Source organism: Heterocephalus glaber, unplaced genomic scaffold, assembly GCF_053883595.1.
Source record: "Heterocephalus glaber isolate CG9 unplaced genomic scaffold, H.glaber_assembly_v1.0 deba00000896, whole genome shotgun sequence".
Classification (NCBI taxonomy): Eukaryota; Metazoa; Chordata; class Mammalia; order Rodentia; family Bathyergidae; genus Heterocephalus; species Heterocephalus glaber.
The window spans coordinates 3964750-3981729 of record NW_028258170.1 but is presented as its reverse complement, the minus strand read 5'-3'; the positions used below and the strand labels follow the sequence as shown (position 1 = coordinate 3981729).

At 44.9% G+C, this 16980-nt stretch overlaps 1 protein-coding gene across 2 annotated transcripts in view; it reads left to right on the top strand.

Moving 5' to 3' along the window:
• The window catches only part of Rwdd1 (RWD domain containing 1), a 34327-nt gene extending 20897 nt beyond the window's left edge, over window positions 1–13430 (top strand). The window contains exons 7-8 of one of the 2 annotated variants that reach the window (XM_004869095.4): window positions 7–388; window positions 12364–13430. In XM_004869095.4, the coding sequence (XP_004869152.2) occupies window positions 7–128 (122 nt within the window). In that variant the 3' untranslated portion in view covers window positions 129–388; window positions 12364–13430. Of the gene's footprint in view, window positions 1–6; window positions 10458–12363 lie in introns of both variants that reach the window. The other variant, XM_087207885.1, reaches the window with a different exon arrangement.
• The last annotated feature ends 3550 nt before the right edge of the window (window positions 13431–16980 follow it).

Below are 16980 nucleotides of genomic sequence, written 5' to 3'. Positions count from 1 at the left end.
GCACAGCTGGAAATAATGTGGAAGTAGATGAGTCTTTGTTCCAGGAACTGGATGACTTGGAGCTGGAGGATGTTGAGGACGACCCAGACTACAACCCTGCTGGCCCAGGGAGTGACTCAGAGGACTGATGCACCATCTCTGGAGAGCTCCACAGCCACAGCATCTGTGGCTGTGCTGAAAGGCTTTTAATTTTCCTTTTTTTTTTTTCTAAGAAAAAATAACTCTCAGGAGAATATTCTTCTGATAACTTTCACCATTGAACTTAATAAACTGACCATAAAACTTCAAGATGAAATGTTCACTTCCTCTTATTGGTGAACAGAAGTTTACATATTTAACATTATTAAATGCTGGAGGGAGATCCTACCTATAACACCAAGACTTGAAGGTGGGTTGTGGCCGTGTGCATATGGATATATGTATAAGAAACAGAAATAACCCGTGTTTTCTATCTTGGAGATGATAGTTACTTTTGGATTACAAATGTTGTCTTTCATATAAAGTGTTAAAATACTGAGATAAATAGGAAATTAAACCTGGATTCCAGCCTTTTGACACAGTAAATTTAAGTTTTAACAGAATCAGAAGCCCAGATTATACACAGGAATAAAAGGGATGTCATCACTATAATAGTACTTGAATACAAATTTTTTGTGTTTATAAAAATTGTATACTCCTAAGTCCTTCTCAGGTTAGATTTATGAGCTAAAATCTGAATTTTAGAAGTGAAATGTGATACCAATTCTACAGGTAATTTGTTGTCGTTCAGCTGTTTTTTTTTTTAAATTTTTAAAAATTAGTACATATCATAACTCATGATCATATTCATCATAGAGAACCTTACCTGTATATAACACATCTTAATTCTTTTTTTTCCCATTCACCTCCCCTTCCTTCAACCTTTCTTTGCCTCCTTATTTACAAAAGTTTGTTTTCATTTTTTTACTTCAATTCTTTTTTTCCATTTCCCTTCCTTCCACTTCCACCCTCCCTTGTTTCCTTCCCCATTTGAATGTGTTCTTCCTACTTCCCAATATCTATCCTCCATTAAGCTCCTTATTTACCCTTTGAGTCTCTTATACAAGAGAAACAATGCTATATTTAAACTTGTGTATCTGACTTATTTCACTTAAGATAGAGTCTCCAGGTGCATCAATTTACCTAAAAATGACTCAGTTTTATCCTTGGGTAATACTCCATTGTGTATCATACTACATTTTCTTTATCCATTCATCTTTTGATGAGCATCTGGACTGTTTACAAGATTTAGCTATTATAAATTGTGCTGGTATAAACACAGGTATCATACATCACTGTGGTATGGTGCTTTTAACTCTTTTGGGAAGAAACCTAGAAGGAGAACAGCTGGGTCAAAGGGAACCTCTAATTTGAGTTTTTTGAAGAATCTCTATACTGATTTCCATAGAAGTTGTATCAGCTTACACTCCAGTGGAACAGTGGAGAGGGGTTCCTTTTTCCCCACATCCTCACCACCTTTTGTTACTGGTTAATTTCTTGATAGCCATTCTTTCTGCAGTGAGATGCAATCTCAGTGTTGTTTTAGTTTGCATTTCTTGAACAACTGGTGATGTTGAACTTTTTTTCATTTTTTTTTTTACTGTTTTTTGGGGGGGGTTTGGGGTTTTATTTGGGTACCAGGGATCAAAATCAGGACCTTGTGCTTTCAAGGCAGGCACTACTGAGCTAAATCCCTGGCCCTATTTATTTACTGTTTGTATTTCTTCATCTGAGAAATGTCTGTTTATTTCAGATGCCTATTTGTTATTAGGTCTTTATATATGGGGGTGACATTTTTTTGAGTTCTTTCTATATTCTAGAGGTCAGTCCTTTGAGGAGTAGCTGGTAAAAATATTTTGCCATTCTGTGAGTTATCTCATCCCTCTGTTGGTGGATTCTTTTGCTGTGCAAAAGTTTTCCAATTTGATGTGATCCCATTGGAAGAAAGTTCGTGATCAGCAGCAGGTAAGGAATATTCTGAGTTAACTGCCAAAGTGTCTCCCCAGGACAGGGCAGCTGGGTTTCCTGGGAGAGAATTACGATGTTCATATTGGGAAGACTGTCCCTCTCCTGGAGAGGCCGGCACATCCTATCCTGTGAGATCACAATGCAGATCATGCTCTTTTATACACCGTGTGGTCAGACATGGTGGATGAGAACACTTCAGGGTGGAGAATTTCTCATCATGTGTGCATGGCTTTTTTTGTTCAGTATGGTGGATTAAACCTAGGATCTTTGCACTGTGCTATATCCTCAGCCCCATCCACCCCTTTTATTGTGTGTTTTGGGAAAGGATCTGAGTCGCTAAGCTGTTCAGTCTGGGCTTGAACTTTTGATCTTTCAGCTTCCTAGAATGTTGGAATCACAGGTGTGTACAACTATGCCTAGTTTACAATGTGGTTATAACAAGCAAAGGTAAGTCTAGGTCTCCTAGAAGAGGGGCTGTGCAGTTTTCCTTGGTTTAAAGCAATTCTCTGGGGTCATCTCCGGAGGCCCTTATCTAAAATCAGTAGACAACTTGTCAGCAGCATTTTCTTCTCCCACCCCAGGAAGCACAGGTGCTTATTCCACAGCTAACTCCACTCCAGAATGTCTTCTGTGGGAGCCAGTCAGGAGGAAGGGCAGGACAGTTGTCCTTGACTCCTGTGTCCCTTAGGCATCTTCGTCCTTTCAGGCTGTTCTAACCAGCTACCTGGCAGCAGCTGTCACACCCCAGACACACAGAACCTCAATGGCCACAAACCCAAAGGCCTTGTGCCCTGACCCCAGGCACTGATCACATCCCAAAGCCCAATCCCTGGTGCGGGACAGCTTCAGGAAGGAGGCTGAATTTCATGCTTGGCCCCTGGGCTCACTTCCAAAGCCCTGGTGATGGACATTTGTCCCATTTCCTTCTCCAGTGCATGCAGGGTCTCTGCTGTTCTGACCTGGGAGGGGAATGCAGTTCCTCAGAGATGGACATGGTCTCCCCAGGGAGGGTGGACTAACCATGTCCTGATGGGTGTCATTTCCAGGCTGGGGACAAGGACAGTAGTCCCTCTTGGCCCCATTTGCACATAGTGCGGCCACATTACTGGGTATGTTCACCGCCCTGATTCCCTGAGCCTGTGGGGTGTGATTTTTATTTTGTGTCCAGGTGTGGCAAGCTGAGGCCCAGGGTCATTGAAAGGCAGGGGGGAAGAACCCAGGCCCAGCACAACCCCTCCAGACGGGGTCTCCCTGTGGACTATAAGTGGGTTGTTCTTAATGTGTGGCGCCCTGCTGGAGCTGAGCAGCATGAGGGGTGTGGAGCACAAGGGCAGGCACAGTGCTTCTCTGAGGTGTCGGTGCTCCAGGGTCTGTGTGGATGTCTGTATGGCCCTCTTGTGATGATCAAGGAGGATCCCTGCCTGCTGTTCTTTGGCCCTGGTCAGGGGCAGTCGGTATTCAATGTGCCTGGCATCCCAGTGGGGCATGTGGGGAACCACAGACTGTGTTGCACAACCACCTGACTAGGACACACTCCTGTACTATGGTTCCCTTGTTCTTCCTCTGCCTGACTTACCCTTCTGAGTCCCTTCCTTTTCCCCCCAAGATCCCCAGGCCCCGGGATGGGATCACAAGAGGAGGAGACTATGTGTGTGCAGCTGCCCTAAGTCCAGAGTCCCTGGTTTCTGCTGTCAACCAGAAGGTTTGCTGAGTGGAAAGATTGGGGTCGGACCTTTGTGCAGTGCAGTGCCTTTTTCTACTTACCTTCCTTCTCTTCCCATTCCTTCCCCATCCATCCATCTCTCCTCCTGTCTTCTCACCACACAGCTGGTTTGTGCTGCATATGGCTGGCCTAGGGGCTGCTCTGTGGTCCCCCAGTCCCTTGGCCCAGGGAGAAACCAGTACTCTAGGGATAGCTGATGTATTGTTGCACAGACCAAGCTGGAACCAACATTCTCTTGCACTTTTTCCAGGGCCTGGGGTTGAGGATACCAGGAACCCCTGTTCTTGGCTTATGGTGGCCTTAGCAACTTTCAGCACCAGGAGTTCTCAGAGGACTCTGGTCAGAACTGGGTCTTGAGGTCAAACTGGAGACCTCTGACTGTTGAGCATCCCAGGGGCTGGCCAAAGCTCTGGGTCCCTGTGTGAGTCAGGCTCATCTGGACATTGGAAGAATAGGAAGTAAAGGTGCACCAATCCACTTAGGTCTGGGGACACAAAATTCCCCAGTAGGGCCACACATCTCTGTCCCAGTCCCAAGACCAGATCCTCCCCTTAGCCAAGCATTGTGTTATGAGGGGCCTGGAGGTGGTGGTCAGGCTTGCTGCTGGGACATCCCTGGGTCCTCAGGAGCTGGACCACGGAGGTCCCAGGGGACCCTTGTATACAATTCACCCCCTGGATGTGCCTCTGCCCCAGCTCTTGGGCCTCAGGTAAAGAAGTATTCTGAAGCTTCCTTTCCTTGGGCTAAAGGCCAGGTAGTTGGCAGGCTGCCCCAGTTTCATCCCTTGCCTGTCCACTGGTGCCAGAGTCACAGCGCCTAGACCCCAAGACCCAGGTGGCTGTGAGGCTGTGAAGGTAAGTGTGGTGGAGTGGGCAGCATTCTCAGAGGCTGGTGAGTGGAGCAGTCACCTGCGTATTTCCCTTCTAGGCCACACTGTTGCTGGGATCTTGATGTGTAGAGCAGGATTCCTTTAAGTCAGCTGTCACTTTTTTTCTACCTAGTTCCTCCCATACATTTACTAGGAAGCTGTGGACATTTGGCAGGTTTAGATACGTATATTTGAAAGGCTTGCTAACCCTCTCCTACCCAAACCTCGTCACAACAGCACACTCTTCAGAGCCCTGGGGAAGCTGTATGGTGGAGAAAAACCAGGGCCTTTCTTAGAGGAGGTATGGGGCAGGGCTGTCTCCAACTGTCACTTCCAGGCCATCCCTGACCTTGAATCCTGGGGCCAGAGAGGAGTTAGCAGTCCTGGTCACACTGCCAGAAAGGGACCTGAGCAGAGGGACAAAGGCAGGTGGGGGAGACTGAGGCTTCCTTGAGGAGATTTGCCTGAGTGCTGTGTTCACTTTCTGTTCTGTTACTCAAGTCCTCACTGTGTTGGGAGTGTGGGTTCCTTGTCTCCCCAAAGGGTGAGCAGCTTCTGGGGATCTCGGGCAGTCAGTACACAGCAAGCTCTCCTTGTGTCTGCACTGGGCTGTGTACAGTGCAAAGTGCTATGACATTGCATGTTCCTATGACACCAGGATTGGCCACAGGGATCCCATCAGGCTGTGCGTGGGTTCAGGACAGGGGCAGCTCTGTGCATCAGGCTTGCATCTGCCTGAAGGACCCTTGCCTGCCAGGTAGAGGGTCTCAGTCTGTCTGGCTTTGCTTGACTTGCCTATTCTATTTTTTTGCATTTGTCAAAATTTCATTCCCCTTTTTAGTGTTTATAATTTGAATATTTTAAATTTAATATAAAATTGTAATGTTTGTAATTTGTTACATGATTTTTATTAGTACATTATTGCAGTACATAATGATTTAATTCATGGTGAAATAGGTACATTTAATGTGTAAAATGGAAATTGGGCCATACCTGGGTGCATTATGGTGGGATCTGTAGAGCATAGATTGTTCTCAAAGTCGCTTCTGTGGAGTACATGGTCCCTGTCCCCAGGCATTCCACCTCAAGTCCACACTGTCTGGATGATCCTTTCTTCATGGCAAATGCATTTGGTAGCAGTGCACAGTGTGAGAGCCATACAGCATCTGGCCGGGAAGGGGTATGTGCAGTCAGGGAGGGGGCCTAGGACAGCCTGGTGCAGGTCATGAGCTGTGGGATGTTCATGGAGACTGATAAGATGGTTCCTGCAGCTTTTGTGGGCACAGGCTCAAGCATGGGGCTGTGTGCAGCTCCTACAGCTTAGGAAGGATTCTTGGGGACAGAGCAGAACAGGGCTCACTGGGACAGGCTTGTCCTACTCACTGTCCAGCTGACCCTGCTGAAAGGTGGAAAGAAGGGGTGTCTCAGCACATCGGGGCAGTGTGGGAGGGAGGTCAGGGCAGAGCCTGAAGTCACCACCCCAACTGGGTGCTGGAATGATGATTACACAGATTCACTGCCCGCTTGGGGAAAATCACCCTGCTGGTGGAATCCTCACTCTTCACCAGAGATACCAAACCACCTCAAGTCCTAAAGGTGGAAACCCAGGCATAGAGGTCCATTTTGGAGTTTGTGTTTCAAAAATCCTTAGAGAAGCCTGTTAAGGTGGTACAGATCTATAATCCCAGGACTGAGGGATTAGTACAGTCCCTGGGAGGCTAAAGCAAGCAGATCAGAAGTTTGAATCCAGGCTGGGTAAATCAGCTACTTAGTGAGATTCTGTGACAAAACTAAAAAATGGGCTGGCGATGTAGCTCACTGAGAAAGTCCTAGGTTCAATCCCCAGTACTAAAAACCAATTATTGATTTGTATAGTACCTAGGTCAAGAGTCCTACAGTTTCCATGGGGCAAAATTGGACCAATCATCCCTTGGAACCTTGAGCCCCTGGTGTCCAGGATGCTCTGAGATTTCATATTTTAAAAATAAAATTCAATCAAAATCTAGAGAACGATTTTTCTTCACCCAGGAGAAGTGGGGCTGTGGTGTCCTGGCCCACAGTCTTCTGAAACCCATGAGTCCTTTCCTGGATTATGTGGCTAGGGAGAAATCTGATTGCACTGATGTGGAAAACTTAGAATACGTGAATTATGGGGATATAATAGGAGTGGTGGCCAGGGACTAGGTGCAGGAGAGAAGCGAGGAACCACTCAATGGTACAACACTGATTAAAATGCCCTGGACCTGGACAGAGGTGTCAAGTTCACAACACTGAGCAGGCACTTCGTGCTGCCAGGCTGATCTTTTTAAACAACAGTAAAATCTAAAGTTTTATTTAAAAATAAGCCTATCATGTACATAAATCCAGAAAATAAGTGGAAAAGTAAAGAAGAAAACATGAGCAACGGTAATAGAGGGGAGTGGCAGGTGTGGGGCAGGACCTGGCCCCAGGGGGAGGCCAGGAGCTGACACTTGCTGAGGAGCCACCAGGACCCCGCCTTGTGCAGCTGGAGGAGAAGGGCTTCCTGGTGCTCCTTCTGGCTGTGGTGCCAGAGCTGGGGAGGGAGCTGCAGGTGGAGCTGGCACAGGCTCTGCAGCTGGGACTTCAGCTTTGACTGGAGCTACTCCTGCAGTTGAAAGAGAAGTTCACCAACTGTCCATGTTTCTTCCTGGGGCACAACCTTCCCACTGCCTGTTAGAGAGCTCTGTGCAGGAAGCCTCCCCCAGAAAGTCCCCCCAGACTGCATCAGCCCACTGACTGCTGAGTGACACAAGGTTACTGAGACACCCAGCACCAGAATGCTCTCTGTGTCCAAAGGCCCCTCCCTCCCCACATGCCCATAGGCTCACACCACAGTCCTCACCCTTGGGCTCTGCCTCAGTTGGCTAGGCATGCTCTAGCTGGGCCAGGAGGTCAGGCACCTGGGAGCGCAGCTCCAGCAAGGAGTCAAGGACAGAGGACATGGAGCTGGGGAAGGCAGGTAGGCAGAGTGAGAGGTCTGGCCATTCCTCCCACACTGCCGAGTGAACATGCAGGGAAGGACCAGTGAGCCTCCTGCCCAGTCTGCACATGCTCCAGCCCCACCGTCTCCCACCCTCAGTAGAGCAGTCCTGGCAACCTTTCTAATGTGATGGTTCCCAGTCACCTGGTAGATCTGGTTAATGCAACTCTGTTGGCTTTTCCTGAAGTGCTACCAGTTCATCCTGTGGTGTTATTAGAACAGATTCACATGGCTACTGACCTGATTTGATGTGCCTTCTACTGTGTTGTTACAACCCTCTCAGCTTCATAGTCTTGTTTCAGAAAGGCTCAGTGGGAAGGAGTCTTTGTTCAGTGGTGTGACCGCCTCTGTCTTCAGGGCAGCTGGACACTGTCTCCCTGCCTGTCCCCACTGTCAGCTCCATGAGGACAGAGTCTGGTCTCTGCTGTATGATTGTACTCAAGGGCACAGGGCTGCTGCTCCATAACTGAGAAGTGAGGGACAGTACGCATCTCTGCTGCCTTGCCTCTCCTCAGGCTTTAGAGTATGTAGTGCTGTGTTGCCCGGTGTCTGTGCCTCCTCTGGACTCCCTTTGCACTGCTGTGAATCCACATCTAGGGAGGAAAGGAGGGGCTTCATCTACTGTAATTTGAGTAATATCTGCTCTGATTGTGACTGTGTAGATACCAAATATCACTGAAACTCAAAAGGGCAGTGGTTGCATCTGCTGTGGATATTGGTTCATGATCATTACCTGGAAAAGTGTTTGCACATAGTTTGTCTTCATGTATGTTGGTAAAGTGATGTAGCCACCTGCTCTTCCATGATGTCTGAGTGAGCCTGGGTCCTTTGCACACCCCAAGGTTTCCTGCTCTGGGAACACTGTGAAACCAATAGTGATTCTGCACACTTTACAGTGACCAGCACAATTATCCCTAAGTGCAGGGCTCAGTCAGGGGGATTCACAGCTGTGCAGAGGGCATGGAAGATCATCTGTGGGAATCAGCAGGGCTGTCTTAGCTGATCTTCCATGAGAGGAAGGCCATGGTCAATCCTTACAGTAGAGACCCCATTCCATCACACAGTCACAATGTGAGCTTCATTTTCTCAGAACTCCATTGATCAGAGTTGCAAGTGAGGCTGAGAGGGGCTTGCACCTTCCCAAGACTTGGAGCTATAGTGGCCAAGTCCACCTTGGTGCCGAGAACAGAACTCACCTTCCCACCATCCCCTCCTGTGGGGACGAAATGCAGGCCCTTCTGGGGTCCAGGAAGGAGGGCCCATTGATGGGCCAGCTATGCAGGAAGGCCTGCTGGGGGGGCCTCCCTCAGGGTGTCTGGCATGCCTGCCTGTGCTGTCCTCACTGTGCAGACCTCTGCCAGGCTCTGGGCCGCCTGATTTCCAGTCTGTGAAGGAACAGTGGGGAGACATGGAATTGGCATCCCACCCATGACTCATTGGGAGGGATGGAGGATTAAGCCTTGATCAAACTCTGAATTGTCTATAGTGGCTCCTACCAGGAGGGCACAGGAGGATCCTCATATTAGAGTTAAATTTCAGAAGAGACACCTAGAAATACTAGCATTTCAGGCCAGCTTGTTAGCCGAGGAGAGGTTGTGTGTAACTCCTTGCATTAAAAGCAACATCCCATGGGTCCTGAGACCCCTCCCAGGGTAGAGATGAGGAATCAGCCACATGGATGCCTGGGCCAGGAGTTACAGTGAGGTGAAATGGCTGAATGCAATCATGGCAAGATTGAAGTGACACCTTGTCCACGTCCTTTTCTTGGGTCTCCTCCAGCATGTGGATGGTGACTTTGCCCCGGCCAAGGTGGAGGCTGAGCAGAGAGGATGTGGATCTTGGTGACATGGGACCCAGATACCTTTGGGAGCAGGACCCTGGCCCACTGTTACCAAGCCCTGCAGGCAAGAGGTGAAGGTGTTGTCTGTCCCCGAGGGCCCTCTCTGTCCCCCTGTGGCCTCAGGACAGAGTCCCCTCTTCTCACATACACACCGTGGGCCTGAGCTGGCACCTGTTATTATTGTGGCCCCAGTGTCTGTCACAGGCACATGGCACACAAGCCCCAGTGACAGCTCCAGCCCGATGTCCTGATGTCCTATGTGCAGTTCTGGTGGGACAGTGTCCAGCAGCTGGCAGGCAGCATGAGGCTCTGCCTTGTCACAGTTTGTGGTGTTTTTGCCCCCGGTAACCCTGTGCTCCCCAAATGCAAACAGCTGTGTCACAGGCTTCTACCCCAAGAGGACAGGAGATGGCTCTGGAGGCTGTGAATCATCACTGGGCAGTGGCCTTCTCCTCCTGCCAGCCCTGTCATGGCTGAGATGTGACAGGACCCTGGGCTCACAGCCTCCCAGCACCTGCTCCTGCCCAGGAGGAGCTTCTCCCCTGACCCTGTCCTCCCACCTCCCACACAGAGTGAAGACCCAGGGTGGGAGTGGTGCTGGGGACTCACAGTGGTGGGCAGGCCTAAATGTTCTTGTCCTGGACTTGGTGTCTCAGAGTACCTGGTGGCCAGTCCCAGGGAGACCTGCCCTGGGCTCCCTATCATCTCAGGCCCTGAGGTCTCTGGGTGTGGTGAGACCTGCCCTGTGCTGCCCATGAGGACTGGGTGGTTCTTCGTGAGTGGCCTGTAGTATCTGAACTTAGTCATCCATCCCCTTGTTCCCAAGTGCTTTCCCTGTGCAGGGTCCTGAGGCTGTGGCCTGGAGGCCTTGGAAAGCAGCACGACATGTTCACTGGTGACTCTCTCCAGCCAAGTGACTGTTAGGCAGCCTTGGTGAGACTGTGGTGCCTGTTACTCCAGGGTTCTGAGTTCTGCTGGGACCTGTCGCCAAGGAAGTGAGGCCATGTACTGGGGTCCATAGGATGAGCCTCCTGGTCTGGTAAGAAGACCCTATGGCCCCTTCCTTTATTTTTATTTTGGCAGAAAAATCTACTATTTTGTTTCATGTATATATCATTCCAGAAGTATTTTACAGTCATGGAGCTTTTTAAAAAATTAATATTATTGGTAGATTTTAGATATACATACTGATCACAGTCATCATAGGGAATGTGGATCTCTACATGATATATCATGATTCCTTTTCCCCCAGTCCCCTACCCTCTGTGTAACTCTTCTTTTCCTCATTATTTTCAAAAGCTTTGGTTCACATTTTTCTTATTATTCTTTTTTCCTTGTCCCTTATTTAATTTCCTCCTCCCAACTCCCTCCTTCCATTTTCTATTTGGACATTTTCTTTCTACTTCCCAATATCTGTTATACATTTTGGACCTTTTTTATCCTTTTGGTTTCTCACACCAGAAGAAGAATGCAATATTTAAAAATGTGTTTGTTTCATTTCAATAAAGACTATAGCCTCCAAGTACATAAGGCCTCAAGTTTATTTTTTCTGTGGCTTATAAATGCTACATTGTACAAAAAAAACGTCTGCATCTTCCTTAACCACTACACTGTTGATGGTCATTTGTGCTGTTTCCAAGATTTAGCTATTACATATTGTGCTGATATAACATGGTTGTGCATATATTGTTGTGGTATAAAGCTTTTCATTATTTTGGGAAGATACCACCCATCCTTTTCATAGTGGAATAAATTTGAATGCACCTTAAAAAAGGCAATGAAAAATTGAAAGGTTGTTTGTAATGTTATACAGTTTGATGTACTTCAAGTTTTATTGCAACAAATGTGTTGATGCTTCAGATGCAACAGGCACAGTGGGGAGTGTGATTTTCCTTCCAAAGGATTCATTCTCCCTCAAGACCAGTGCTCAGGGTCATCACTTAGAGATCTGTTGGATTTTAGGAGGATTTTCTTTCAGAGGTTGCCTTTAGTTTTATTTCAGTTCAAACAGTGACTATGGAGATGTTCCAAAAATGCCTATAATCATTTTCTTTAAGAGATAAAAACATTTGAAATATCCCCTGGAAGGCCAGGCATGGAAGTCGTAGCAGGTTATAACTTTCAGGTGCACATGGACAACTATTCACACTGAGATACTAAACTCAATCACAAAGTGCAGCATTCAGTACTGTTACAAGATGTGAGGAGGGACAGGAGGTGGTGACTGCAAAGTGCAGTCTTTGTGAGGCCCTGGAGATCATCACCTGAATGGTGATGCAGAGCACATTCACACTTCACTTGGGAATTTTTCCTGTGTCCACAGCTGTCCCCTCCTGTCCCCTATCCCAAGCTGACCACTTGGTTTGCCCTTTGTAGAGGGCATGGAACTGTAAACATTTAGTATAAATATTTTCTGCAGGTCTTCTTCAGGAAGCAAACCATGGTAGGTTTTCTGCATGGTGCTTCTTGTCACTGGTGAAGCCCTCACAGCCCATTGTGTGGATGGGGCAGGAATTTCTCCTCATCCATCTGTTGATGGCCATTTGTTCTGTTTCCAGTGTTGAATTGAAAGTGAATCTGCTCTGACCATTCTTACACATCTGCTTGTATGGTACCAACTGTCATTTCTTGGGGGAGATATTTAGATGTGAAATTGCTCGATCATAGTGCTGATGTTCATTTAACTTCAAAATTATTAAAATATGTTTTGAAGCAGTTGTTGTAAGCCAAGCTTGAGGATTTTTGTTGTTGTTGGTTTATTTCATTTTGTTTGCTTCTTGGTTTTTGGCATGGATTGTGAGTGTATATCCTTGAATTTTCAGTGTTTTCTGAGTTGATTTTGTATAATCAGCCTGAGAATAAGCTGTTTATATTACATGAATTTAATATTTCTATAGTGGAGAAAAATGTAAAAGAAAAACAATAAAAATCACATGTAATTTCAGGAACCCAAAGCTTCTGCAGTTCCTCTTGCATGTGGGCGTTAGTCAACACACCTTGCATGGGATTGACCATCATGTAGACATTGGCATACTGGTGGGTATTTGTCTTCGTTCAAATTTTTATTTTTAACTATTTAAATGAGATGGCTGCAAATATGCTACTTCATATATCCTCTCAGGCTCTGGATATCTTAGTTGGAAAAGATTTGACCGTTCTTTTTTTGTCTTAATATTTTTGTACTAGATTTTGAATCTGGCACTTTTCATTGAGTTCTATTCCCATATCATTTTAAATTTTGTTTTTCTCTTCCTTTTTGATTTGAGGCAGGGTCTAATTCACTAATTGGACCTGGCTGGGCTTAAATCTGTGATCCTCTTTCTTGAGCCTCCTGAAGCTCTGGGATTTCCTGCCCTGGGCTCCCTCTCATCCCAGGACCCAAGGTCTCTGGGTCTGCTGAGAGGGGCATCAAAAGATGTGAGAGACAGAAAATATGTGTGTATACCGATTCTTCAAAACAAGTACAAATGTTAGCCATTGTAAGGATATGCCAATTTTAAAAATGTTTGTTCAGAAGTTTATAAATTCATGATATGTAAAATTTTGTGTTCCTCAAACACTATAGGTATCTGAAAAATGATTTACAGTATAAGATAGCACCTTCAGATATCTTGCACATAACATATATTTAGAAATTATTTTAATCAAGGGGAGACTAAGGAATCTAATACCTATGATGACATCTTTTATGTTTATATTTTTTAACTTTCAGGTTAGGAGCCAGGGATTTAGCTCAGTGGTTGCACCACCTGCCTTGCAAGTGCAAGAACCTGAGTTCAATCCCTGGTACCAAAAAAATAAAAATAAAAACAAAAACAAAAACAAAAAACTTTCAGGTTATCTTGTTCATTGTTATATAGTTTATAAATAATTTTGAAATACTTTTTAGTACAAGACAGGATTGAATAATGAAATGACAAAGAATAATATATTCTTTCAATATAGAAATTTGAATTAATTTTATATATGTATGAAATAGAAATGTTGAATAAAGTAATCACTAATCACTTTCCATTTTACTTTTTATTTTGTGCATGTTAATAATGAATCATGAGCTGGGTGTTCTCGCTGAGTTATAAGGTTCTTGCCTTACAACATGTAGGAGGTCCTCAGTTTGCTCTTTCTCACTGTACACACACACACACACACCATAAAACTGTATAATATTTAAAAACTTTTTCTAGGCTAAAAAAATGGCCATTTCATACTCTGTTGGTAGGACTTTAAATTAATATAAACTATTTCAGAAAATTTTAGAAACACCAATCAAAGATAATTTTAAAAATTCCTATACTTTAACCAAATAATTCAAATTGAGTACAAAATTTAAAAATTTATTCAAAGTGAAAAATTTGTAATGTAGGAAATGATTTACCTAAAGGATGTGCCTTGCATCACTAATTGTAATACAAATGTAAACATTTTTTAAACCACAATTCTGTTAGCAAAATAGTAAAATTTCTATATGGAGGGCTTATATAGAGTCATTAAATCAAAATTATGATTTGGAAAATACACATTTAATTATTAGAAGTATTCATAATGAACAAGGTGTCATTTTATTTCCAAGAAGAAATATTCTTCCCTGAAAGCCCTCAGGAGTTAGTCAAGAATAATAAAAATTCCCCTATCTATCTGCAGGATAAAATAAGTAATCCAAACACTTCTTTAAACCTAGGATATTATACTTTGCATTGGAGAGTTCTCATATCTGTTCTGCTTTTTCATGTGCTATGATTTTGTTCTTTTGTTTCTGATAGCTCTTTTTATAGTCTACTACTTTTATTTTCAATTTTTCTTCTACATATTTTGCAGTTCTGTAAATTTATTACATGAATAAAATACACTCCAGATTTTCAGTAGCCTAACACTATCTGTATCAGGGAGAAAGAAGACAGAAATAAAATATAGGACCACCTTTTACATATAAAGAAATTTCCATTTGCACATTTAGTCATTCATAGACTGAACAATGTACACGGAGTGCCCACAATGTGAAACACACTATACTAAGCCCTGCAGATAAAATACATGAGCCCTCTGCTGTTGTTTACCTTCAAGTCTAGTGGGGAAGACAAAAAAAAAGATCATTATAAATTCACATAGATGTTGTAAGGAAAGATCTGTGATCACATACAGGAATGTGATGTACAGTCGGCTCTGGAAGATTTCCCAGGGGGAAGAGATGGCAGCACTGAGAAATGGAAGGGAACAGGGAGCAGTTAGGCAGAGCATGAAGAAGAGCATGCTCATCATTCTACAGCAGGTATTGAGGCTCTGTGGCAGTTTGCTACTAGCCAAGGGGAGTCATGAGTACAGGCGTATCTTCCTGTCTGAAAGAACCTCAACTGACACAATACATTAAAGAACAAATTCCAAGACAGCAGCCCTCATTTAATGAAGACAATGATAGCTGAGCAGCAGAAAACAGATGAGGTAAGCCTTCCTAATGTCCCAGCTCCCTGGTGCCCTTAGAGACTTCCTAGACCACGACACAGGAGCAGAAACTGAAGTTGAGTCCCCCCCCGCCGACCTTGAGCTGAGGTGCTGAAGCTAAGTTTGGTAAAACGAAGGTAGATGGAGATTGCAGGACAGAATGCTATATATATACTGTTTTGTTTTGTTTTGTTTTTTTCTTTTCTTTTTCGGTACCGGGGATTGAACTCCAGACCTTGTGCTTGTGAGGCAGGTGGCGGGACCACTGAGCTAAATCCCTGGGCCCCTCCTTTAATATTGAGCAGAGTGAGAAACAACACCGATGTGCCAGGAAGCTACCCAAGACTAAAGGAAAAACTACCTGAAAGTATCAAAGGAAACTGCCTGATGCTCACACAGTTCCAGGAAGAGTGTCCACACCCATCAGTCAGGCTGGAACAATCACAGTGCACAGGACTATGGGTAGAGTGATCAGAAAGGCCATGTTCTAGTGAGGCAGGAGATTAGGGCATGGCCCAGCAGCTGGGCAATTGGGTGTGACCTCTCCATCATGGAGACCTGTTAATCATGGCCAGGACACATGCGCAGAGCAGCTTCAGAGCCCTACATAGGCAGCTCAGATCTGTCATCAGAACAGGGGTAAAAAAGACTGTGGCCATTGGCCTCATGGCAACTGACCCCTTTCTCTTGTAGTGGTCCCCTCTGCATGTTGTTCCACTCTTCAGACCACTTCCTTTTTTTTTTTTTTAATTCTGAATTAGAGATTTATTTTTTAAGTACAAGTTCAGTTAGAATGCAGAGACAAAAACTGTTGTCAAACATAAAAATATGAATTGAATCACTTCTTTTTAGATGGATCTTTAACATTGACTTGACCATATGGACACTGTCTGTAGGCAGAGCCACAGCAGGCACCTCTCTGCAAGTGGGTCAGCCTCATGAGCACCAAGTAACCAGTAGTTGGGTCCATGTAGTTTAACTGGTCAGCACGCATGCATGGTGGCTGGTCCCATGCAGTGTCAGCTGATCAGAAAACACACCCCACTCTCACAGGGATGGATACCCTGTCAGCCCTTTTTCTGATGTGTGGCCGAGGCCGGGGTTCCAGCAAGCCAAGCCCCAGCATGACTGCACTGCTTCCAGCACTTCCTGTTTATGAGAGCCTTTCTTTATTTTCATAGCACTTCTCCCCTTTCTCCCTACATTTACCTTTAATAAATGCAAAAGTTCTATGTTCTTCTCTTATATTGTCCAATTCTTTCAGCAGGACAAGAGCCTAGAAGGCACTCCTGGACATCCCAGTATCCTTGAACACCAGTACAGTCTGGATTAACCCTCTATTGACTGCTGTTCTGTTACACCTAACCAGTCATAAGAACAAGACCAAGAAGGTTCAATGCAATTCCAATTGAAATCCCAGCAGCATACTTCATAGACCTTGAGAAAACAATCCAAAAATTCATTTGGAACAAGAAGAGACCCAGAATAGCAAAAGCAATTCTAGATAACAGAGACATGGCAGGGGGTATTACAACCCCCAACTTGAAACTATACTACAAAGCTACTGTGATAAAACAGCATGGTACTGGCAAAGAAACAGACATGAGGATCAGTGGAACAGATTAGAAGATGCAGAAACAACTCCAGACACACTCAACCACCTCATCTTTGACAAAGGAGCCAAACACACTCACTTGAGGAAAGATAGTCTAATAAATGGTGTTGAAGAAATTGGGTTTCAACTTGCCAAAGACTAAAACTAGACCTATATCTCTCACCATGCACTAAACTAAAATCAAAATGGATTAAAGATCTAAATATAAAAACAGAAACACTGAACCAGCTGGAACAGAGGTTAGGTAGAACTCTTCAAGACATGGGGGTAGGAAAAGACTTTATGAACAAAACCTCAGGTGCCCATGAACTAGCACAAACAATCAGCAAGTGAGATCTCTTTTTACTAAAAAGCTTCTGCACAGCAAGAGAAACCACAAACAGTGTGAAGAGACAACTCACAATGTGGGAAAAAATTTTCACCAGCGGTCCCTCAGACAAAGGTCTACTATCTCGAATCTATAAAGAACTTAAAAAAATCAGACCTCCCAAATTAGACCCAATCCAAAAAT